Below are 24,808 nucleotides of genomic sequence, written 5' to 3'. Positions count from 1 at the left end.
TCTCTAAATCTGCCAACGAATGAAAACTTCATTACTTTTTAGATCAAGGGAGGTATGGGTTTTTCTTAATATAAATAGTATTCTTTAAACAATACGATAGTCAAACTAATGTCTTACATGGTAGTTTTTTGTGAAGAAATAATAAGAATTTTGCATTTAAATTCTAAAAAAAATTAATTAATTAATTTTGTGACAAAATAGAAAGAAATATGAAGGTGGTTTAGCTTAAGCAACAAGTTAAAAAAGCAACTCAATGAATTAAAACGCCGCACATGCGCATGAAGCACCAATGACTCCTGGTTGTTGAAAATAGGCGCCAGATCGTTGAAACAACGTAAAACTGCGACCAAGACTTACTTTTGAGTCGTAAATAGTAACACCGTATTTGTTCCAATGAACATTTATTTAGTGACTTTTTAGGGTGACGTCATCAATTTTTGTTAAGATATGTATAAAACTTAACGTCTGTTAGGATTTATATTTACAATAAAACCATGCAATTTTTATATTAAACTTCTTTATAAAACATTGGAACATCACACAATACATAAACAAAGGATTATAATAGTACGAGTGTCTATGAAGACCTTACATTAACAAAATATATATTCTCAAAGTGATAAAATTACAAATTTATCGATATCAAATCTATTAATTTGTATAGACTTGCGACGACAAAATGTTCGATCTCCGACACTTACATGGCAACGAAAGCAAATGAGGAACCAAAAACTAAGCCAGTTTTGCCGGAATTCTATTCGCAAAAACAGCGGCATAATAGTTACCGGAAGCTGAAAAAAAAAAAATTTAAATAATATTATGGAAAACTAAATCTTGAAACATTACCTTATATAGTTAACTTCAGGATCAGTTTGTTGTTGCATCCCCAAGTTTATACAGTTGCGTACAATTACATATATAAAGACAGACAGATGAAGGCACTTAGAATTGTCCACCATTTAAAATTATGAAGTCCTATAACAATTTAAAATAGAGAAAACATTAAAATTCATTAGAAAACCAAACGAAACTACTTACTTAAAAAAAAACTTGAAGTAGGTATGCTGCTTAATTCCCCATTTGCTTCAGACTTTAATGTAAATAAAAATAGTAATTAGTAACAATTTCTACCAAAATATAATACCAAAACGAACTAAAAAAATAAACTTAACAAAATAGTTTTTCAGTAAATGAACATACCATTAAATAAACACACAAACAAAAAACAGAACGTGTAAGACAAATATGAGGACAAATTACTCCTCTTTCTGACCTGACGTACTCGACTCCTCGCTTGTACTGCTTGTACTATTTGCATCACTTGTAGTGTCTGCATTCTCTTCGTCATTCGTGTTCTCTCTTGCTTCTCTAGCTCTTGTTATATGCAGTTGTAGCTGCCCAGAAGTACCAGGTTCCTCATCATCCGGATCACTACTTAAGAATTCAGTGGGGATTATATATTCCTCCGGATTTACAAAATTGAATTTAAGAATACTGCTACAAAAGCGAGTTATTTGTGCAGTGATTTAAGACAAGAATACCCAGTGTTTTTGGCAGTCTCTTCGTCGTTTGAGTCCGAGTCAGGCAGAGTTTCATGACAATAAAACTCATCCGGTGGACTAAGACCAAAAATACACTCTTCGTCGTCTGAAACATAACAGACGACAGTCAATTCCGTGGTAGAATCGCTGCTGGAATTCGACATGACCTCGATGTCTATGTCTATATCCATATCGATATCTGAAGTGCTACAAAAAGACAGGATTTTTGACACTTCAGACCAGAAAATACGTGAAAATTTGTACCCTTCTTCGGCAAAAATCACCACCTCGTTGTAAACTTCCCCAAGCCTACAAAACAAAGGGTCAGAACAAACTTTCTAGTACACAAAATAAACTCTAGAGGGCGTGCTAAAATATATCATAATCGTCAAGATTTCAGAGGGGTTGATACAATACGTATTTAGTGCTATAAATTCATGCATTATTTTTTCTTACTCAATCTTGATTATATCTTCGTTATCGCTATGGTCCTCCATATCTTGATAGTTTCAGATAATAGTGTACTTAAGTCAGTCTTAAGAAATCCAATAAAAGGAAATTTGGCTTATTCAATTTTCTTGGAAATGGGCACTCTGCAAAAATTTTTACATCAATGGTGGTAGTGCCTACAGTTTGTTAACAAATTTGGATAAATTTACCACCAAAATTACTATTTCGGGGTCAATATTACTTAAAAGTAAAAATAATTTCTTAATCAAGTGAAGTCTTCACGATTTAATAAATTACAAAGGAATTTAAAACATGGTCGGCTGTGAAAATGATCGCCATGATCGAATTACGTTTCCAAGATTATAAATCGTAGTTGATGATTTTAATTGTTTGTTTTAATGAATCGCTTTTTTGCCCTTTACTGATAATATTGAATATTCCATCCATTTAGCGTAAAACAGTACCGAAAATATAAATTAAACACACCATAGTGACAAAATAACGATAAACGAATCACTAAAGAATCCCACAAATTTTCGCGTAATCCACAATAATATTGATCATGGGGGTCTTGTGGACAACTAAGAACGCTTTAGTGGTCGTTTTTAACTCAAAAATGTTGAAAAATCGTTTAAAACAAAGTTTTTACCTGGGAACGGTCTGAAGACACGGGTACGTCGTTTATATGTTGGTTGAAGACGACGAAAACTAAAACTAATTGGTCAAAAACAATCTTCAACAATCAATTAACAATCTGATGACCAATAATACTGAAAATATCTACCAAAAACGACGATTTTCACAAATACAACTTGAAATTCTTCGTCGCAGGTTTTAACGAATGAGACAAATCACAAATGCCGCTTTTTGCCGCACATGCGCGGGAGGCGCTTTAGCGCTCATTTGAAAATGCGCGCCAATTTAAATTTACAACATGGTGTGAATGAAATAGTAATTTTACTTACATTATACAAACAAACTCGTGTTACCTAATTATTCAAAACACTATTTGCTGAAAAAATAAACAAATGTAGGCTATGTGTGAATTACTTAACACTATTTGAGAAATTTAATACGTTAATACTGACTCTAGTGAAATAAAACTAACTTTTATATCAAAACTTTATTAAACTTTAAAAACGTTCATATCAAAACTTTAACAAAATCGTAACATTGCACTAGAAAAATACTGCTCTCATTAACATGTAACAACAGACTGGAATGAAGTGGCAAGAGCACACTGTCAAATAACGCAATTCAAACGAAACTATACAAGTTATCAAATCTATACAATCTTAGTTAAACTTTTAAACTGTATGGATTCGTGTTAATATGTCACTGTGGTTAATAGATATCCAATTCCGTACAACAATAACAGAATTATTACGAATGCCTCCATTATTACAAAATTAGACAAACTCATTCCTATCTCTAACCACGAGCCAATATTGGTAATACAATACAAAAGTTCCAATAACATCAAATCCGAAAACATCAATACTGTACAAAACATACTCAAAGTGTTCCCTTTACGGAACAAATTCACAGCTCTATAGACACAACTAACAAACAAAAACGGTACTATGATTTTTAGCAAGATAAGTCCAGCCATGCTAAACGGACTGAACACGGTGAGGAAGCAGCGCACCCACATCGGATCGAAAGAGTTCAAGCTTGCGATGTTCCCAGTTCCAAAGAAACCCAAGAAAATCAGAGTAACCTGTTTGGAGTTAAGGACATATAGTTACAGTACATTGCTTTAGTGTGTCAAAAAGGATACGAAAAAGAAAGCCCGGCGAAAATCGTCACTTGTTTGTTCTCGATCTTCCCTCACTTCACGGCTGAAACTTTTCTTGATCAGAGTGGCGTACCCAAAACATTTGCTTTCAATTTTGAGCCATGCGTACATTTGGGAAATGTAGCAAATGAGGAAAAGATTCTCGTAGTTGGAAGAAACCATCAAGTAGTAGGTGCCAAAGCCGATGAAAATGCTAGTGAGTCGGGTGAAAATTCGGCTTGCGGATAATGGCACCATAACGACTGGCACAACTTCAAAAAAACAAACAAGTTAGAATTTGTCGTTACTTAATAAATTCAACGATCTAGAAATTGTTCACAATGATACTCACGGGCCCAAACGAACGCGGCGTACTTCAACGGTGACTCCAGTCCTACTAAGTCATATTCTATTGCAAGAGTGTAAATTGGGGTAAGCTTGAAAATTAAAAACTGGTAGGAAATGAACTTGTTAGTTGGGTCTTTTTCCAAACGAGGTAGAATGAAATTATGCATAATTGCCAACCACGTACCATAACCAAAGAGGCTGAAAATTGATTGTTAATAATTTTGAAAAGCAAAAATGTGTTTCTTACTAGACAGGGGTGTTGAATGTAGTTTGCATTACTGGTAAAAATGGAAAGACAGAGACGCCAATGCAGCACACAATCCAAAGAATTTTTTGATATTTCGTGGTTTGGGTCTTCAACGCTTTCGACCAAAACGCGAAAGCTGCCATCAAAAATTCAACAATACTTAGAGACTCACGGTGAAGGAAGCCTTGTACCTAAACACAAACAAGTAATAAAAATTTTTAAAATATAGAAACTTACCAAAAATCTTAGTCCAACTATGTAGAAAACTAAGTGATTGCAGGTATTTTTGAGACCAAATTGTTTCAACTGTTTTAAAGCTTCTAAAACGTAATGGTAGCGACTAGTAACAATTTGTGCCATCATTATTGGGAAAATAAAATAACAATAGTACATAAATGGGAGCGATTGCACTAAAAAAACAAACTTAGTAAAAATTCGCTCAAAATGTACAATATACCCTTTAGGAAAAACCAGACGTTCACGTATAGTGGAGCAAACAGATAAATCTGGAGGTTTCTAATCAACTTAGCATGTCTTGTAGGCTGAATATTTCGTTTAAAATGGATATTGAAAGTCGCTAGATAAATAATCCATGCAACTAAACCAATAGTTATTGCTATCAACAACGGTAATTGATAATAATTGTGATAATAATCAGCACCTTCTATTAAAAATTTCATTATACTTTTAACTTCCACTTTCTACAAACAACATTGGTTTTATTAGAAAAAACAAATCGCGATTCTTACTAGGAGCTCATATTGTCCTTGAGTAGATAAATTTTTCAGAAAATTCAGTCCTCCATCCAGATCTTCTGTGGTCACGCCGCGAAATGGTACAAACCTAATTGCATTACGCATCGTTCTGAATCTTTTAATATTGAAAGTTTCTAGAAGTTGTAGAACGTTGGAAAGCATCATTTCCGCTAGAGTCTCCCCAGTAGTATTAATATATTCACTGGGTAAACGCCCCTGTAAATATTTTGACATTTAGTACAACAAATATAACCCTTTGTCACGTTTGGGTGATTTACAATCTTAATTTTTTTGTCCATGGCGGGACCTATATTGACTCGTTAAAAGATATCCTCTCAAGTACTATTAAATTTCACTGACAAGTGAATTAATAGAATAATGGACCCTACTGTGCCGACAACAAAGGAACTTTGTCAATTGATATAAATCACTATTTTCCATACTAGACAAACAAAGAAACATTTTTCATAGCAAGCCCCTTCAATAAAAACAAAGTCAAAAAATTCAAATTGTTTTTGAAACAAAATGGCGGATGCTCACACTGTATGACATGCAGGAACTCTAGATTTAATTAAATAAAATGAATTTTGAATTAATTTTCGGGGATGTATTAATTTTCCCGTTGCGTGATCGAGTTTTTTATTAAAGTACGCGGAAATACGATTAAATTTCACTCACAAGTGAGTTAATAGGATAATTGATTCCAATAAGTGCTGACAATAAAGGGGCTACGTCAATCTGGTGTACATCTTTTCTTTTCCTCTCAATTTTAATACCAGCACCCCATGCAATCAACGGTGTTTCAGTCTCATGGTTGGAACCTGCTCCATGGGAACCCCAGTCAGTCATTCCATGGTCAGCAGTAAAAACATAGGCTGTGGATTTGTCAGGAAAGGCATCTTCAAACCACTTTTCAACCTTTGGAATGTTTTCATCAACAAATTTAATATTGTTTTTATAACCCCTGAAACCACAATCAAAATAAGTATAAAAAAGTGCCAAAAAATCGACATACTCAGATCCAGGTTTAAACCCGTGTCCTGCGGTGTCAGTCCCTAATAAATGCAAAAAGAAGAAGTTCCCATTCTGTCTAAATTTTTTACATTTGACGCAGCGCCTATTTTCTTCAATGAAAGCCTTGAGGTGTTCGAATACCCACAAATCCAGCCCGATTGTGTTATTATTGCCGAAATCTTCCATGCTGGGGTCGTACGAATGCAGATGAATGTGGCGCAAATTATCTACAAAATCATCCTCAACCAGGTGTCACCAATTATTTAAATATTTATACCTTTGTTGAACATGTTCACGATGCTCGGCCCGCCCCAACACCAAGCGTTGGTGCTCTGGTTAATCACCGAATCAAAATCAACCGGATTCACTTTCCACCCTTTCAAAATAGCAGCCGGGTCCTCATAAATTCCAGCCAAAAGCGCAACATGTCCAGGACGTGATTCAGTGGGTACTCGGGTGTGCGACACGCCCCAGGAGCCCCGGGTTTTGCGGATGCGGCTGCAACAAGCTCGGTTCAAGCTAAGCAAACGAAAAACTTACTTACTTTAGATTGGGGGCGACATGCTCGTTCTCGTCTAGCATTGCTTCAACCCTTAAACCGTCAGCCACGATGAATACCAGTCTTTTAGCGGGCGGGTTTTTCGTAGATTTGATCGGCGTCATTCCATGATCGATGGGGCTCGAAAAGTAGATATCGAAGGCAGCTTTCAGAACCAGAGTATGGACGAAAAATCCAAACGAAATTAGAATGAACACTTTGCGGTTTTTAATCGCGAGATGCATTTTCACTAGTTCTTAGAGAAATACTTCGATTTTTGGTAGTTTTAACTCATACTATTACTAGTTTGGGAAAACCGGTAAACAAAAATGTCAGGTTAAGGCGACTTGATAAACATTAGGAAATTTTGCAGCAGCGACGCCACACGGCAACTAGATCGCTAAATCAAGTGTGTGTAATGTTGGTTGCATAACTAAACATATATTTTTAAATTTGATTTAAATAAAGCGACAGTAGTTTTAAATTCGAAACGCTATTGTGTCTATAATAAATAACTTATTCCTTGATGTGAGTCATTTAATTGAGGTTTTCTTAAAATAAAAGCTTTTACATGAGACATACGTTCATATCAAAAATTGTAAACGTCCTTTTTAACCGTTCTCAGTGGCGTAGCCACCACAAGGGCTGGGGCTGCAACTGGTGTTAAGTTGGATGAAATAGGGCTGATTTGTGGAAATTTGGAACGATTTAAACGACTCTCAAGTTTTGCTAAAAATGGTGGAGGTGCCAGATGGATGCACATTTTCTCCAGTACTTGGCGCTACACAGCAAAAATAAGTACAGATTCGTCATCCTGACAAGATTTTCAACAAGATAGGTCTTCTTGTGACCAATTTGTGCATGTTTAGATCGATTTAAGCAAGTTTAATATTTTGATGAAAATGGTGGAGGCGCCAGATGAATATGCAACAGGTTCTTTTATGATATGAAGTTTTGCAGGTATATTAAGATAACAAAGAAGTTTAAAATTAGTGTTTGAGTTTAGCACAGTCTATAAATATTCATCAAAATCCTTATCATCTCCATTCCAGCACAATTATGTGTCAGTACAAACTCTTACTAAAAAATCTCTACCTCCAGTTGATAATTTTTAGAAATAGAGCAAAAAGTGTAAAGGAGGTTTTTCATTACTGATTGAAATAAAAAGTCTTAATTTGCAAATAGATTTTTTAATTATTGAGCGACTAAATGCTGAATGCAATCCATTTAAGCAAGTAGACATTGATGCAGTGCTACCATTTGCAATACTGACTGAAAATATATCCTTAGCAACTAGCCACTAACACTTCACATAGACTTTTCAAATAAAAACTTCAAATAGCCCTATAATTAATGTAACAACACTTTGCCATAAACTGAAATCCACTAGATTTGATATCCAAACATATAAATCTTACATTAAGACTTACTTAAGTCTAAATCACTTAAAATATTGGAATTATTGGTAACTGGAACAAATTAAAAGTAAACTTAGTGTAAATTTAAGTGATTATGTTGATGTGACGCCTTTCCTGGCCACTAGTAAATTCAACACCGGGTGTTTCTTAATGTAACTGACCGCCTTTTTGTGGGTGACCATGGTGAAATCGTACCCATTACACTGCAAAATTTTGTCGTGCACTCTTAAACCACTTTTAGAGGCGGGGCTTGAGTCATGTACTTCTGTAACGTAAATCCCCTACAAAAAACCATTAAGTTCGTACTTTTTTCAATTTTTTTTATTTACGTTATCAGTGTATCCTTGAGGGCTCTTGTGAAAATCTTGGTCGATTCCTCCACCAATTTTAAAGCCGCAGCGCATCGTATCCCCGTCGACCTCTTTATGTAGCGTTATAGGTATCTAAACGGAGTGATAAAAGATAAAGTACAGATAAACAGTGATTATTGCTAGTGCATTATGCTAATGAGTCACACTTAACCATTTTCCCAGAAACACAACGCCCATTTGACTCACCCCCAAGAAACGAATTACTTACACTCAAACACTCCATAGCCGTTCCAGCTTGGTGTTGAAATGCCATTTTCGCACACATTTTGATTTCTTTTAGTAATAAAATTCAAAAAAATAACACTGTGTTTTGAACGCCTCTGACACCAACCAGATGACTCGAATGTCCTTGATGGTAACCACACCAATACGACGTGAAAGTCCCTAGATATCACCTCTGATATCACCATCTCCCCCATGTGGTATGCCGGGTGGGGGAACTTAACCTAACTTCGAAATTAAAAATGTTCAAAAGAATTTTGCGACTTATAAAACCACAAATCAGACACAGTAGCACGATTTTTGCGTTATCCTCAGGTAAAAGTCGCTTGATTTTTCATAGTTATATATATTTTTTGTAGGTCAGGGTAAATGTGGGGTGGCCGTGATTAGAGTCTCGGGGGCGGCGACTAAAAACGCTTTAACATGTCTCACAGGACTGTCTCATCCACCTCAACCCCGAATGGCGATTTTACGGAGCGTCAAACACCCCCAAACCCTAGAAACCTTAGATAAAGGCCTCATTTTATGGTTCCCAGGTTATATACATAATTGAGGTTTATACTAACTTAAAGTAGGCCCTCACAGCTTCACTGGAGAGGACAGTTGCGAGTTTCATGTTCACGGAGGACTGGCTGTCGTTAATTCAGTACTGGAGGCGCTGTCCACTGTTTCAGAGTGTAGCTTAGCTGAGCCTGGGGAATTTACCAAAAGAGCCTTTTTCAATGGTAAATTAAAGCCAGACAATGAAGTGTCTTAAGTCATTACATATATTTTACTGCCTCTAGGGAAACTAGATCTGACTGAAGTTGAAGGTCTAGCGGATTTATTGGCGGCAGAAACTGAACTCCAGCGAAAACAGGTGACTTGAAAATTTGACCAAGTGTGTCATTCATTCATTAATTTAGGCGTTTTTGCAAACACAAGGTGCTTTGAGCAAGTTATACAATAAATGGAGAGGGGTTTTGGTGAAATCAGTGGCTCATGTAGAGGCTCATATTGATTTTGAAGAAACAGAAACAATAGATGAAGGGGTGTTAGAAAAAGTTGTGTCTGACGTAACGCAGTTAAAGGACGAAATTGAGAGTCATTTAGCGGACGGGAGGAAAGGAGAATTGTTGCGGACTGGGGTGAAGACGGTAATTTTGGGTGAACCAAACGTCGGGAAAAGCAGTTTGTTGAATTTGTTGTGTAAGCGACCGGCTGCGATTGTCACCCCTATTGAAGGCACCACAAGGGATATTTTAGAAGTCACGTTAAATATAGGTGGTTATCCACTAGTTCTTGCTGATACAGCTGGCTTAAGAGAGGAAACTCACGATGTTATTGAAAAAGAAGGCATCAATAGGGCTTTACAAAATTACAAAAATTCTGATCTGGTTATACTTGTTGTAGATAGTCAAAAGTATCTACAATGGGTACAATGTAACACTTCATGTACAGTTATAGATTTTCTTAAATTATATGTAAACAAACTTGGTTTAAGTGATTTGGTTTCTAACGAAAAGTACGAATTTGAGGGATTATTCACCAAACATTGTCTTATAGTATTCAATAAACTGGATCTAGTCCAAACTGAAGTCACTTTTGACAACAAAAATATCAACTTTTTGTCATGTAAAAACGAAGAAGGGGTTCCAAATCTCGTTGATAGTATGACACAAAAACTGAAAATTTTGTAAGTATCGTGTGGTGTTTTGATTCTTTTGACACGTTTGTCTAGGTGTGGAGAACCTTCAGAAGACCATCCTAGCATGAATCAGATGAGGCACAGACAACACTTAAGTCAGTGTCTTAGCTGTTTGTCTACCTTTCTCACAACTTCCAGTGACACCGTCTTAATGGCAGAGCATTTGAGAAAAGCCTTAAGGCACCTAGGCCACTTGGTGGGGGTGACAACCACAGAGCAACTACTAGATGTGATTTTTAAAGACTTTTGCATAGGAAAATAGACGTGTCTTAGAAATAGTTTATTGAAGTTATTTTTTACAAAAGTATTAAATGTATATCAAAATATTGACTAGTTACTTCTTGTAAAAAAATTATTCTACCATAGGCTACACTTTTCGGATGGATTCATCCCACTATTGATTGGACAGTTGTAGATCCTTGCAAAATCCTCGGAATTACTCAAGGTGCCAATCACTCTGAAACAAATCAATCACAGATGGCACTAAATGTGTCTCAAGTCGGTCTCAAGAAGATGGCGCCATGGCACAAAGCGCGCGCAATTTAAATTAATTTACATTTCTAGTGTTAATAAATTACCTGAAAATTCCCGGAGAGTGGACAGCAACTTTTAATCTACTTTTAACTGTGTCAATCCTCTGTTTACCACACCATACCTAAGGAATACGGATTAGTAAAGTTATAAAACTTGAGTTTCTTATTACTTGAGCAAAGTTTAAAAAAAATAATTGTCTCCCGGTTAGGTTTATTCCAGGAAGTGTTTCGTCGGCTTCTGGGTTGTATTTCGACCACATTTCATAAGCCTGTGAAGTGGCACAAATCACTATCGGGCTACTTAATGTTAATATTTTGTTTACCCTAAATGCTTGTTTAAGTCCACCATTATCTGCTATGTTTTCTCCCTGGGTGATGAAACCGTCCATGTATGTATCAACATCCGGTATAATATAGGAGTTGTACTGATCTATCATACACTTTGCCCTCTGGTGGAAGTTATAAATCGAATCCTCCTTCCACCATTGTTGCAGATTACCATATTGGTCAAAAAGCCGACCTTTGTCGTCAAACCCGTGCGTAATCTCGTGACCTATTACTACCCCGATACCCCCAAAGTTTAAAGACTTCGGAAAATGTTTATGATAGAAGGGTGGTTGTAAAATTCCAGCCGGGAAAACTAAAAACTCAAGCGTTATAGTAGATAAAACGGACCATCTACTTACTGATTTGGTTCTTGTTTCTGCTATAGTAAGCATTAACAACCGCAGGAGCCGTCCTCCACGTCGTCTTATTAACCTCAGTCCCGATTTTTGTTTGCTCGATTCGAGTCAAATGCCGCAATATACTCAGCGTATTTTCAAAAAAGTAATCAGGGTGAGCATCCACGTCGTAGTAGCGATCACTCAACTCATCCTCGTCGAGCAAAAAATCCGGATAACCAATTTTTAAATTCATTTTGTCGATTTTCTTGCGGGCGTAGTTCTTAGTGTGGTCCCCCAGCCACTTATTTTCTTTAAGAATGAGACGAAAAGCTTCCTGGAGGTGTTTCGTCATTTCTAAAGTCTGAAATAAGTGATTGGAGAGTCAAACTTTAGAGAGAGTTTAAACTTACGTCATTTTTACTATTCTCGTCGAAGTATTTTCGGACGAAGAGACTCCCTAAGGCCATACCCATATTGGTGTTAACTTGAGAGACACAAAATTGCCACCGCGGAGGGGCTTTTTCCCGGCCAAATAAAACAAAATAAAATCTACAAACTTTGGAGAAAAACCAAAATTATTAAATTTACCTTTGTTTGGCCACTAAGAATCGGTTGTCTAGGTTATTAGTTCTATGGCGTACGAATCTCCAAATCAGGTAGTTGGCAATTGTTCTAGAAATGGATTAGTTTGTGGTTGTTTTATAACGAAAAAACGTACCTTGGTGGCGTTTGATTCAAAATGTCAAACAACTTGTATAGATAATCCATACAGTAACACGCAATGGGTTCTTCTAGATCTACGTCCCGTCCCAAGACTATACGAAAGTAGTGTACCCAATCAAACTGAGGAAAGTAGTTTCTAAGTGCCCCTATGTTCGTTTTGAGGTATAAATCTGTAACGTTGCGCCTATTTTCGCTAGGAACCATGATCTAAAATTGACACTATAGAGTAAGTCCAAATTTTTGGAAACTTATACAGTTGCCAATTTCGTTTCAAAGTTGATCAAATCGTTAACATCTTCAACCGCTTCGGTTAGTGGGGCCCCCAGAATCGTTGAAACGGCTAGAATAAACGCTTTATATGCATCCAAATATTTAGAGTACGAAGGGTCCAGAAAGTAACTTCTTCCAGGTAAACCCAAACTGGTTTGATCGATCTACAAATAGAGATAGGGAGCGTCGGGTCAAAGCTCACCCCTTCCGTACCTGAATGATGTAATTTTTCGAATTAATTATATCAGGCCCTATCCACTCCATTATCAAAATATCGTTGTTGTATAATTTCAAATTAGCCATCAATTCCTCCACTTGAAAACTCGTATCGTCCCAATCTGGCTGAATAATTGGCCACCCGCCCAAGTCATCAAGTAATTTCATTAACGGCTTTTCACCCCTTTGCTTCAGTCTTTCTAAATAAACGTCATAAAAATATTGAAGCGGTAATTTGAATAAGTGGAGATTTACCCTCGTTCATGCAAGATTTGTAGAAGAACTTGGCTTTCGTGGTCGCTTTCATAGTACGGTTGAAAAATGTGGTGTTCATGTAGTGAACTTCCTCCTTTAATTAATCATTATTATTTATGGTTTGTTTATTGATATAGACCTACGTCATCAATTGGTTCCGATAATAAATTTTTTAATACTATATCCAGATTCTCTCTCAGCATCTCAAAAGTGTCATACGATGTTCTATCCGCTGGAATACTATGATACTTATTCCAGTTACCGCAAGCAAATTCGTAGAAGTCGTCACAAGGGTCGGACGAAATGTTCATGTATTTTTTCATTGTGGTGGCTAAAGTAGAAAATTTTCATTCTGTGATCACACCAAGCAACTAAATACCTTGAAGCTCTCTGATTTGATAGTAGTCGAGTTTGCTCTTCCAGAATAAGGTGCTTTCGTCGGGAATCTCTGGACTTTCTTCCAGTGTGGGTTCCAGTCCGTTTCCATCCTGCTTGGTTGGAAGGGACAACTCAAAAATCACAAAGTTGTAAATTAAGTAAAGTTTGCGCAACGACTTACTGTCCACTGTAGGGTGTTTGACTCAAAATTTTGAAAATAATCAGTGATATTAAATTCGTTGTCTGTATCGTAATCGGTGTACTAAAATTTCAATTTTAGATGGCGTGTTAATACAAAATTTCGAAAAAGGAAAATTAATTTGGCGACAGATAAGTCATACGGTAAGCGGCGCATGTGCAGTTAATACAGAATTAAGTTGTTTTAGTAGCAAGTGTCTATAAATGATTGTAAAATCAATTTACCATTGAATTAATTTTTTTCGAAAACATGGCCCAGTATGATTTGACAATCAGTTGCATGTTATTTTATGTTAATTGTTACCTCAATTTGTTTACTAATTAACAATTATGACTTTGTTATCAATGTTATGTTATCATACATTATATACTTAGAACTGAGTGTCTATAAATGATATAACATCGATTTACTACTGAAATATGTAATAGTCACACTTCCTGGTAAACGTTGATAGTTTGATTACAGTTTAACTTTCGACGAGGCGGCAAAAACCACAGCCCACTTTGATTTGATTTCTTGTAGTTTTCTTATATTATGTTTTTTTATTATTATTATGAGTTTTTTAAGTCTCACAATATATTTTTTCAAAACTTTCTGGCGCCTCAGAACGCCCCTTTTTAACGAACTGTAGGCAGATCGTTTTCAATTTAAGTAGATAAACACCACGAATCAGCGCGATGATTTTCTAGGCACGTGTACTCACATTCTGTTGATGAAGAGTGACTTCCCTCTTTCTTCGTCCGTTGGTGGTGCTATTGTTATTCAAAACATCTGGAACATACGACGTTTTGGCATCCTTCAAGACGTCTCTTCTGTCTTCGTCTTCCAGCAGTTCGTTCTGGTCGAATTTGTTCATCGCTGGAAACCCGCGAAATATGATATTGTATAAATACAGGAGGCGATCTTACAAATGGCGTTGTCGGCAGCGGTTTCAGTGCCTGTGTGCCTTGTGAGGAAAATGACGAAAATAACGATCGGGAGGAGGATAATCGGTACGAAGACCAGCCGCTTCAGCTTGGTTTGCCAGTCCTTCTCGTGTCCCACGCACCACCTAAAATTCGAAACGTCGGTGTGAATACGCGTGCGTGCTGCTAATTAATTAAATTAAATTACTACCTCACTCTTCCTGTTTCTTGGTAAGGTGCCAGCCGACACGAACAGAACTTTTTTTTTCGTTCCATTGTCACGTCGGCAAAAGTTCAACCTCACACAACAAAAACTACAGGAACCAAGTGATGAATTCGACCTTATTCACTTAATAACTGGGTCATTTTGATTTAAAGAACGAATTAGTAATGATTTAGAATTCACACTGCGCGATCAGAACCTGCTAGTTGTGACTTATCCGGCTACCTTTGCGTACGTATTTTTTCCGAGTAATTCAAGAGCGATAAGTGTGGTATTATTCGCGTGTTTGCTTTTAAGAGGGCTTTCAGACGTAATGATATACTTTAGTGCTTTATTAAAATACACATGCGCATCAAAGCATAAATAAAATTGTTTACAGGAAACCAGTCGGAGCGAGAGCAAGTCATGGTTGCTATGGGTTTGCCCATTAGCACAACCCCTGCTGGAAAAGGCGGTCTTCACCGGGCCTACCTGATCAGTTAAATTAATGGTGTGTTAATAACAACGATGGCGCCGCCGACCGTACACTAAACCAACAACGACATAATGCTCGAGAAGGTTATGATGATTTAAAGTTAGTCCAATTTTAGAAGGTAGAAGCAAGTTTTTTATCAATCAAATTTGTCTACATCCGAATTACTGATATATGGAAGATATTACCCACTACACTGTAAATAACGATCCGGCTCCGATGGACCATTTTGGAGTTACAATTCCTCCACTGGAAACAGGTTTCTACTCTTATTTCTCAGGGATTAAGACATAAGTTAGAATATCAACATAGCTACTCCATTTGTCCACTATGCTTACAGTTGTTAGACGCAAAAACTAAATTGTATAAGGGTTTTGATAACAATAAAAATTTGGATTGATAGTCATGATTTCTTAATTTATCAATTTGATTGCACTTCTGCATGTTTTTTTATTTCCTCTTTTTACCTTGTCTTTCTAAACAATTTTTATTCCTTTTTTTCCACCCAAAATTATATCTAGTATCTCGGCTTCATCCTAATTCTCCTTAATTAATCATAAAGTATTAATTAATTAATCAACTCTCTAACCTTGCTGTTATTTGATTCAAACTGCATAATAAATTCTACAAAAAGACACCACGTACTACATCCTGTGTGTCGAGTATTTTTCCCCTCGGTTTGATAATGACCGGCACATCACATATACACGGTGTCAAACACCGTTAAATGTCATTCGGATCAAACTACTCATCATTTTAATTAGGAATATAATATATAATTCCCGGCAATTTATTCGTTAAATAGTTAGGTACACAAAAGATTACACAACCAATTACAATTAAAAAACTGATTGACACTTTGATAGCCATTGTTTTATTCCTCCATTACACAAACGATTAAAACTGCAATCTAACAAAATGGCTGAGACTCAACGAACAAAAATTTTACAATTGTAATTTTACACGATTGTTTCAAAAATTACAAAGAAGAATACTTTTGCCAAATTTACTGTTACAACATTTATTCTTAGTAATTAGATATAAAAACATCGTACTTTTGTAAAAAAGAATAATAATTGATAACAGTGATTTTATACGAAAATGAATTATGATGAATTTTCAAATATGTTGGTGCACCTAATATAAATTATTAGTTTTCAATTGAAACTTTTTAAAATTCAATGTAGATAACGGTGTTTCTTTCTAATAAATAAACGAGAGGTAATATTTAAATAACTATACTTTATAAAAGCGATATTATTTGTTATTAATGTAGATATACAAATTGTATTCCAATGCGTTAATTGGGTTGCCTACCTCGGAAATCTCAAAGTAATTATGCGCATGCACACAATGGTTATGTTATCATTTGACAATGAAATTATTTGAAGGAGACACGGTTAAACATTTTCTTGTTTTCAAAACTTCATCAGCCTTTGGAATCCATGGCCGAATCTTCTTCTTAAAACGCTCGCTTTTACCCTAGAAGCCAAACAAAATTTTTCCTTTTTAGAAAAAAAAAAAATATATCGAAAACCAGTGCTAACTTATTAGCGCTTATTTGGAGAGATACTGGAAAATTAATGACGGATTCGTAATCCTGAGAAAATTCTGCATGAAATAGACATCTCGCTTGATCGATTTGGCCGAATTTTGATAATTTAAAAAAATCAAGGGGGCCAGACGAATCGGCGTTTCTCTCGCTTATTTGAAGAGATATTGGAAAATTAATGATGGAATCGTAATCCTGAGAAAATTCTGCATCAGACTGACCACACGTCAAATTACCAAACGCGGTAAAGGCAAAATTACACGACTGTGCGAAAATGTAGCCAAAAATAATCTAGTGGTTTAGTATTTGGCGACCTTCTCCCCATCACTGTAGCATAGACAAACCAAAAAATAAATATCAGCGTTTGTCTTCACGGCCTTGTCCAGACGCTAAAAATCCTCTCGTCTCCACAGAATAGTAAGTGGCACAAATTTAGAAATAAAACATCTTTGTCGGCACTCATACCCATATTATGTGGCTCTCTTGTCAGAAATGTATACTAAAATGACTTGCTACTTTCGTGATACCTGCAGGTGATGGTCAGGACGTTTGTGTTGCTCTATAGGGTTCATTGTCGTTTAAAACAACGTCAAAACATACCCACATACGATGCGATTTCTAAAATTCGTTCCATGAGTCGCAGCCATTTTGTTAAATGGCAGTTTTAATTTGTTTGTGTAATGGAGGAATAGCCGAACAATGGCTATCAAAGCGTCAATCAGTTTTTTAATTGTAATTGATTGTGTAATCTTTTGTGTAACTAATTATTTAACGAATAAATTGCTTGGAATTATATTCCTAATTAAATGGTGAGTGGTTTGATCCGAATGACATTTAACGGTGTTTGACACCGTGTATATGTATGTGCCGGTCATCATCAAACCGAGCGGAAAAATACTCGACACACAGTGTGTGGTGTGTGGTTATTTTTTATAGAATTGTACAGTTCGAATCAAATATTTATAGCAACGACGCACGTTGAATGAGGGAAAGGTCCGAGAATTGATTAATTAATTAATGACTGTGTTGATATTCTAGTGAGGAGTTGTAACTCCATACAGTAATAAAATGGTCCATCGGAGCCGGATGGTTATATACAGTGTGGTGTGTTATGTCTTCCATATATCAGTAATTCGGATGTATACACTTCTGGTTGATATAAAGGCTGCTTCTGCCTTTAAAAAATAACTAATTTTAAACTATCATAACCTTCTCGAGCACATATCGTTGTTCGTTTTATTTAGTCTACGACGGCGCCGTCATTATTATTAACACACCATTAATTTAACCCATCAGGTAGGCCCGGTAAACACCGCCTTTTCCACCAGGGGTTACGCTAATGGGTAAACCCATGACTTGCTCTCGCGCCGACTGGTTTCCTGTAAACAATTTTATTTATGCTTTGATGCGCATGTGCATTTTAATAAAGCACTAAAGTCTATCATTACGTCTGAAAGCCCTCTTACAAGCAAACACGCGAATAATGTCATACTTGTCGCTCCAATAAGTCACCACTAAAATCGTTGTAGTAATAGTAATATAATTTATTCTGTCCAGAAGATGCCAACATTGCAATTCCTATAGAAACGAGAAAATATGCAAAAATTATTGATTGATTAATATAAGGATAGTACAAATTAACTGTCGCTGTAACGTTAATCATGCGAAATGATGTGAGAGTTGTTCCGATTTATCTTATTGCTTTATTTAATTTTCTTCGGATTATAATATATAGTTTAAACGTAATTAGCTTAAGTGGTCATTTATTCACCGCGTAAAAAACGTCGTCCTGATATATATTTGGTCGTGAAATAATTGAATAATAACCTTATTTCAATTTCATTTCAATAGCACCAATCAAAATAACTCTCCACTTAAAACGCTCACCTGAAAAAAGCATACAAACCAAAAAGAATCATTCGATAAAATTTCGTCGGCTTTATAATTAATGAGGGGCTCTGATTGGCTGTCATATGTTGTTTTTAGCGCTGCAATGCTTTTATTTTTAACTAATATCTCAGCCTTTATCTGAGTGCTTTTGTAGATAGTATAGGTTATAATTTAACACCGCTTCTGAGTACTCACTGGTGGACGCATCGCCTTAAGAATAGACTGTGAGGCTATTTTCTGTGGCAAAACGTCAAAGGGCCACTGGAACAGAGTTTTTTCTCTTGATTTACAACAATTCAAACTTAGTGACCCAAAAATGCATTTATAAAAAATAAAAAAATTAAAAAGTCATTAGGCGGATGGTATACAATTTTCAAACTTTTGAACTTAGAACTGTGTACATCTCTAGTATGGAATTTTTGGGTCGTTACAAGAAATGAATTTTTGAAAATGCGCTTAAATTTTTAAATTCGTGTTTTTCTTCGGCCATAGATTTTAATTACCGGACACTAATTACGGATAACACTAATTTGGATTTTTTGTGTCTCGCTTTGTGTCCGTTTTAGCGCTTCAGAGCGACGTTCTTTTGCCGTCGCTTGGGTGCGGAGATGTTTTGTGCGTCCTCTCACATTCTAAGCGTCGTTATGAGTTGCAAGTTTGAGCGGCAGCAATAAGGTTGTGATACACTTCGCTCTGTAATTATCTCGATTCCGCCGCTTGTGAAATGCTTAATCTATTAGCAGACACATTAAAGTTCAATGTTTTCGTGTATTGCCGCACTTGCTAGGGCGAAATGTTTGCTGCGTATTTTTCAGGGCGAGTTTTTCACCCCTTATGTATTTTCATATTCTCGTCGCTTATATGTGCAGTTGAATTCAGGACGTGTGTTCGGAATTTTTACATGCGAGAAAATAAGATCAAAAACAATTTTTGTCAATCTATTATTTGACGACAACATCTTTCCAAAATATGTTATTTCCAGCGAAGGTCTAGTTAAATTTTTCCACGCCGGCTCAAAATAGGTAAATCGGGGAGCGAATTAAAAGCTTTAATCAAGTTTCGTTGTTTCAATCTTGCTGACGTATTTAGTTCATTTTTGGGACATTAACTGTGTTCCAGCTTCTTAGAAGTGAAATTTTAATAACGTGGAAAGCTCATAATTTAATTAGGGGAAATGCGTCTTCTTAAAAGCGTCATTATTAAATTTACACCAAGTATTGTGTTCGTGTAACACGTAACGCGGGGAAAATAAGGTATTTTCTCTATTTTGCAAAACGTCAGAATATATACATAAACGCCGTAGGATAACTTTGTGCCGCTTCGTTTTAGGCGCTGCGTCTCCCCCTCCGAAACAGGGCCGGATTCGCAAACTTTTACATTAACAAATACAAAATTCGACACTTGTCACACCGTATCTGTCTTTACAGAAGTCATTCTTACACACCAAGGTATCCCATATTTTGTTCCACAACCAACAATTGTGTTACTAATCGAGATATCGACATGCGACAGAAGCTAAGTAAGTTAAAAACATACAAAAAATGTCAACCATTTCAAATCCCACACATACATATTACTAGATATATAATAGTTTTTGTCGTTGATTATACCTCATTTTCATATTTTGGATATTTGGAAATCTACTACAGATGACGTTATCAGACTTCTGAACACAATCGTTTTTATTATTTTATTAAAACTGTCATTTCAATGTGAATTTTAGTACTGTAATGTCAGGAGATAAAATAGTTTATAAACCACAGATCACATCACATGAATGGGAATTTTTGGGATATTTGAAAACAATTATTTCGGAATCTTGGTCCAGGATACGCTGTGTTTTTCGATTCAGGTCGTCGAGACCTAAATTACACATTTTGAAGCAACGAGATCTATATCGGAGAATTTTTTGTGGATTCTTAGACAGCTTTTTCGATAATGAAAATTTTCCAATACTTTCCATTTCTTCAAATATCGACCCATTTTCGACCATTTTTGAAATTTAACATTTTCTTGTAGATTTCGAGCTTTCGAAATCACTTCCGGGTTCGTTTCTTCGATAATTTTTAAAAATTTGGTTTAAAACCGAATATTTCGAAAATTGTGTTCCACGACCCTAAACACGCTATATTTTTGGAATCAGCACGTGGAGATCTATATACTAGAATTTTTTGCGGATTTTTAGAGAACTTTTTCAAAAGTGAAATTTTTAACCCATTCTTCAAATTTTGACCCATTCTTGACTATTTTCAAAATATAATTAAATATATTTTCTTCCGGCTTCTTCGTTTCTTCGATAACTCCAATCGTTTTTGCAGAATCGACCATTGAAATATCGAAATTTTTAAAAGTTTTCAAAAACTAGCATTTCATACCGAATCTTTTAAAAATGTTCTCCGTGAATTAAACACGCTATATTTTTGGAATCAGCACGTTAAAATCTGTAAGGCTGAATTTTTTGAGAATTTTTGGACGACTCTTTGAAAAATGAAATTTTACACTACCTATGTACCTACTACCTTATGCAAATTTCGACCCATTTTCGACGATTTTCGAAATTTAACTAAATACATGTCCTTACAGATATCGGCCTTATTTCTTTGATAATTCCTACTATTTTTCCGGAATTGCCAATCGAAATATGTCGATTTTTGAGTTAAAAAAAAATAATAATTTCAAACCGAATCTTTCTAAGATGTCCTTGACGATAAATATGCTACATTTTTCGAATTATCACGTCGAGATCTACATTTCAGAATTTTTTGCTGATTTTTAGACGACTTTTTTAAAAGTTAAATTTTTTCAATACAAATTTCGACCCATTTTTAAGCATTTTCGAAATTTGATTAAATACATTTTCTTGTAGATTTCGAGCTCTAAAAGTCCTTTCCGAGTTGGTTTTTTCGATAACCCCAACCATTTTTCCAGAATCGCCCTTTGAAATTAGAAATTTTTGCAATTTAAAAAAAATCACTTTAAAGCCGAATATTTCGAACATTTTGGTATATACCGGGTGTCTGGAAAATGACGCATTAACTCTCCGCTACGCTCTCAACAATCAAATGATGGTTCAAAACCCTACGTTTAAAAGGTTCGCAGTTAATTTTACGTCCCTAATAGTGTTTTATTTACGGAAGAAATTTGGTGTTGTGTTGCTGGATAAACTTGAAAAAATCTTTTAAACTATTAGTGTTTTATTTTTTATTAATTTGAAAAAGTCTTGAGTACTGCAGTGTTTTTTTTTTTTTAATTCGGGAGAGTCTTGGGTACTCATTGTGTATTATTTTGGTGTTCTATTTTTGTAAAATTCTGACCTGACCTGTATTTAAGTTAATTTTGGGACCGCGTTTTTTATTTTTTTTTTAATGTAATTTCTTAGAGGATACGTCATTTACTAAAATCAGTCTTATCTTAGGAGGTACTAGCCCCACCTGCCCGCCCTCTTTTTTCTTAGAGTGTATGTCATTTGGCAAAATCGGTCTTATTTTAGCAAATACTCGCTCCGGCCACCCGCCCTCAGTTTTCTGAGAGGGTACCTCATTTGCAAATCACTTTTATCTTAGCAGGTACTAGCCCCGTTCACCCACTCTTTTTTCTTAGAGGGTTTATGATTTGCCAAAATCGGTCTTATTTTAGCAGGTACTAGCCCCAATCACCAGCCCTCTATTTTCTTAGCGAATATGTCATTTGCCAAAATCGATCTTATTTTAACAGGTACTAACCCCGCCCACCCGCCCTCGCTTTTCTTAGAGAATGTCTCATTTGCCAAAGTCAGTTTTATCTTAGTAAGTACTGATAACAAAAAATGATCAAAATTTGGAAACATTACCAGTTTACTTAAATGCACAAGGCAGAAATTTTGAACATCTTCTCTAGTGTTTAGTTGGTTATGCTTTAATGGATTTTTCTTTCGATCGTTTTGTTTTTGTTTATAATTTATAAATGTCCTATTAAACGTTTTTCTTTTTTTTTTGGTTTATTTATTAATGAAAAATTACAGCTTGTTTTATTAATAATGTTACGAAATACACCCTTACGCCGCCTTGGTACGACGGCTTTGGCCGTCGAGAGCTTTCTGGTCGTACGCCGGTGATAACTCATCGAACGCGGCGTTCGGGATACATTATTCAGTCGAACCACGAGTCCAGCGAATGTTAAGAAGAGCCAGCCCAGTTGCGCCGGAAATAGTTTGTACATAATCGTTGCAATAGTCGTGTAAATACGAGTTATTAAGAAATAAATTGTTGAGTTTTACCCACGCCCATTTTATTCGCCCGTACAACGTAACAATAATCATGCACAACGATTAAGGACTACTGGTGGATTTTAGTCACCATCGTCACTAAGGAATCAGCCGGAGGTATTCACGCATTAGGTACGTACGGTGTTGCCAGTTTTATTTTTATAAAATCAGGTTTTTTTCATAATCTACATCATAAAGAATGTTCTTATTATTTTTTTGGGAGTCCCTAAACCTTCGTACATAACGTACTGACGAGTTAATCCGCCATTTTCCAGTCACCCGATATACCATAAACATGCTATAATTTTCAAATCAGCCCGTCGAGATCTGTATCTCAAAATTTTTTAGGAATTTTTCAACTACTTTTCAAAATTCAAATTTCCACCCATTTTCGACAATTTTCGAACCTTAACTAAACACATTTTCTTATAGATTTCGAGCTCTAGAATTCATTTCCGGGTTCGTTTCTTCGATAACTGGAACAGTTTTTCCAAAATAGCCAATTGAAATATCGCTATACTTTGAATTTTTCAAAAAGTTCATGTTAAAGCCTTGTATTTCGAAAATTTTGCTCTGTGATCATAAACACGCTATATTTTTGGGATGAGCACGACGAAATCTATATACCAGATTTTTTGAGGGAATTTTAGTAAATTTTTTGAAACGAAAAATTTTGAAATTTTCGACCATTTTTCCACTGCAAAAGCGACATTTTTTAGATTTCGACCTCCAGAAGTTATTTTCGTCCTCACTTCGTGGAATGAAATTTTGTGTTTATTAGAAAATTCAATTTGGGACCGAATGTTTCGAATATTGAATTTTTGTAAGATACGAAAAATAAATCATTCGGATTATAGGAATTGACCGTGTTTTTTAAACTGGATTCCTAAAATTAATATCAACAATCAGTGGGTGATATTAAATTCATAATTTTTGACACTTCAATAGAACGTTATTAATCATGGTACACCAGATTGGTAAAATGCTTGCAGCGGAATCTGACACCATTGTTTGTTTCTGTTAAAATTAAAGTGCTATTTTTGTATTAGAGATGGGGTTGTTAGAACCAGTAGTATAATTTAGTCGTTTCTTGTAGACTTAAGAAATAATAAACTCTAAGCGAGTTGAACAATGTTTGAATTTTGTGGGGCGAGTGCGGCCCTGTTCGGCAAATTGTAGAAACCGCTGGGACCGGTGTAGTAAAAGCGGGGGAGCGAAGAATTTCTGTTATTTTTATTTGAAATTCTTTGGTTTCACAAAGTAGCATTTTAAAATGGGCCATTTATTTTTCAATGCAAAATGTAGAAATTATGGAAAAGTAAGTGCCATTGAAAGTGTTTTATATTTTTCCTCCACGTTGCATCGTCGCTCCTTCCGCCCATTAGTCCTCGTCTAAATACGAACATGCTCGAAATTGCAACATTGCCAATTACCCGTGATTGATGTCCGAAAGGGTGTGTCTGAATCTTACCCGAACTCTCCCAAATTGCCGGCAATAAAATTACACTTTGACGCGTCGGTTCGATGTATTTCATCAAAATAAAACAAACGCCACGCAGATTAAATTATGCGCATAATTTCAAAGCGATGACAGGCGGGCTGTCAGCGCTAATTCGTAAAAATATTTTTTGCGCGGCGGCTCCGGGTGCACCTTTAAAAAAATTTAAATTCAGCTTTTGGCTCGAACGCGTCTTTTTAATGTTAGTGCCGCCTATTTAGAGTGTTATTGAATTATTCAGATCTGTACGGTGGTGTGAAACAGCGAGTAAACGCGCAATAATGTAAACCTCACACCCCGACGCCAATTGTGTACCACCCTGAGCGACGTTTTACTCTCTTTGTTGTTGTACGTTGTGTTGGCAGTTGTCAGCTTCCAGAAACTGTTTCTCCTATTTGATTTTCATGAAGATTAAGCA

At 35.8% G+C, this 24,808-nt stretch overlaps 5 protein-coding genes and 1 long non-coding RNA gene across 11 annotated transcripts; 2 read left to right on the top strand and 4 right to left on the bottom strand.

The window, feature by feature from the left end:
* Window positions 1–1,139: 1,139 nt before the first annotated feature.
* Window positions 1,140–2,768, bottom strand: LOC135141781 (uncharacterized). 2 transcript variants are annotated; one of them, XM_064073219.1, is made up of 6 exons: window positions 2,641–2,768; window positions 1,998–2,134; window positions 1,806–1,850; window positions 1,542–1,748; window positions 1,201–1,497; window positions 1,140–1,153 (listed from the first exon to the last, which is right to left on the bottom strand). In XM_064073219.1, exons 2-5 carry the CDS (start codon window positions 2,036–2,038, stop codon window positions 1,257–1,259), a joined length of 534 nt encoding a protein of 177 aa, XP_063929289.1. In that variant the 5' UTR covers window positions 2,039–2,134; window positions 2,641–2,768; the 3' UTR covers window positions 1,140–1,153; window positions 1,201–1,256. The 2 variants fall into 2 exon arrangements, with proteins under 2 accessions (XP_063929289.1, XP_063929290.1); XM_064073220.1 differs by having other exon boundaries at window positions 1,201–1,494.
* Window positions 2,769–3,099: 331 nt separating this feature from the next.
* Window positions 3,100–7,049, bottom strand: LOC135141489 (GPI ethanolamine phosphate transferase 1). Its single transcript, XM_064072622.1, has 11 exons — window positions 6,677–7,049; window positions 6,410–6,630; window positions 6,134–6,359; window positions 5,797–6,082; window positions 5,113–5,334; window positions 4,821–5,064; window positions 4,601–4,773; window positions 4,364–4,554; window positions 4,121–4,314; window positions 3,772–4,040; window positions 3,100–3,711 (listed from the first exon to the last, which is right to left on the bottom strand). The coding sequence occupies exons 1-11, from the start codon at window positions 6,913–6,915 to the stop codon at window positions 3,319–3,321; spliced, it is 2,658 nt and encodes an 885-aa protein (XP_063928692.1). The 5' UTR covers window positions 6,916–7,049; the 3' UTR covers window positions 3,100–3,318.
* Window positions 7,050–7,844: 795 nt separating this feature from the next.
* On the bottom strand, window positions 7,845–8,822 carry LOC135141350 (tax1-binding protein 3 homolog). The gene is made up of 3 exons (XM_064072388.1): window positions 8,668–8,822; window positions 8,418–8,531; window positions 7,845–8,369 (listed from the first exon to the last, which is right to left on the bottom strand). Exons 1-3 carry the CDS (start codon window positions 8,722–8,724, stop codon window positions 8,181–8,183), a joined length of 360 nt encoding a protein of 119 aa, XP_063928458.1. The 5' UTR covers window positions 8,725–8,822; the 3' UTR covers window positions 7,845–8,180.
* Window positions 8,823–8,850: 28 nt separating this feature from the next.
* On the top strand, window positions 8,851–10,694 carry LOC135141349 (tRNA modification GTPase GTPBP3, mitochondrial). Of its 2 annotated transcripts, XM_064072386.1 has the most exons (6): window positions 8,851–8,996; window positions 9,041–9,217; window positions 9,257–9,406; window positions 9,467–9,540; window positions 9,587–10,356; window positions 10,402–10,694. In XM_064072386.1, exons 1-6 carry the CDS (start codon window positions 8,924–8,926, stop codon window positions 10,628–10,630), a joined length of 1,473 nt encoding a protein of 490 aa, XP_063928456.1. In that variant the 5' UTR covers window positions 8,851–8,923; the 3' UTR covers window positions 10,631–10,694. The 2 variants fall into 2 exon arrangements, with proteins under 2 accessions (XP_063928456.1, XP_063928457.1); XM_064072387.1 differs by lacking the exon at window positions 8,851–8,996 and having other exon boundaries at window positions 9,125–9,217; window positions 9,267–9,406.
* Window positions 10,636–14,813, bottom strand: LOC135141348 (neprilysin-4). Of its 3 annotated transcripts, XM_064072382.1 has the most exons (17): window positions 14,724–14,813; window positions 14,516–14,658; window positions 14,311–14,465; window positions 13,590–13,670; window positions 13,410–13,539; window positions 13,174–13,361; window positions 13,031–13,124; window positions 12,773–12,975; window positions 12,544–12,723; window positions 12,285–12,496; window positions 12,155–12,238; window positions 11,977–12,115; window positions 11,588–11,927; window positions 11,225–11,541; window positions 11,072–11,170; window positions 10,947–11,023; window positions 10,636–10,825 (listed from the first exon to the last, which is right to left on the bottom strand). In XM_064072382.1, exons 1-17 carry the CDS (start codon window positions 14,786–14,788, stop codon window positions 10,726–10,728), a joined length of 2,607 nt encoding a protein of 868 aa, XP_063928452.1. In that variant the 5' UTR covers window positions 14,789–14,813; the 3' UTR covers window positions 10,636–10,725. The 3 variants fall into 3 exon arrangements, with proteins under 3 accessions (XP_063928452.1, XP_063928454.1, XP_063928455.1); XM_064072384.1 differs by lacking the exon at window positions 13,590–13,670; XM_064072385.1 differs by lacking the exon at window positions 13,590–13,670 and having other exon boundaries at window positions 13,410–13,518.
* Window positions 14,814–14,862: 49 nt separating this feature from the next.
* Window positions 14,863–15,609, top strand: LOC135141351 (uncharacterized). 2 transcript variants are annotated; one of them, XR_010282374.1, is made up of 2 exons: window positions 14,863–14,966; window positions 15,115–15,609. It is a non-coding gene; the product is annotated as an uncharacterized LOC135141351 (long non-coding RNA). The 2 variants fall into 2 exon arrangements; XR_010282375.1 differs by having other exon boundaries at window positions 14,955–15,045.
* Window positions 15,610–24,808: the final 9,199 nt, after the last annotated feature.

This window comes from Zophobas morio, unplaced genomic scaffold (genome assembly GCF_036711695.1).
Source record: "Zophobas morio isolate AGI-343-1 ecotype UQ-CSIRO unplaced genomic scaffold, CSIRO_AGI_Zmor_V1 ptg000044l, whole genome shotgun sequence".
In the NCBI taxonomy this organism is placed as follows: domain Eukaryota; kingdom Metazoa; phylum Arthropoda; class Insecta; order Coleoptera; family Tenebrionidae; genus Zophobas; species Zophobas morio.
Note: the sequence above shows the minus strand (reverse complement) of the source record. Positions and strands in the feature narration are given on the sequence as shown.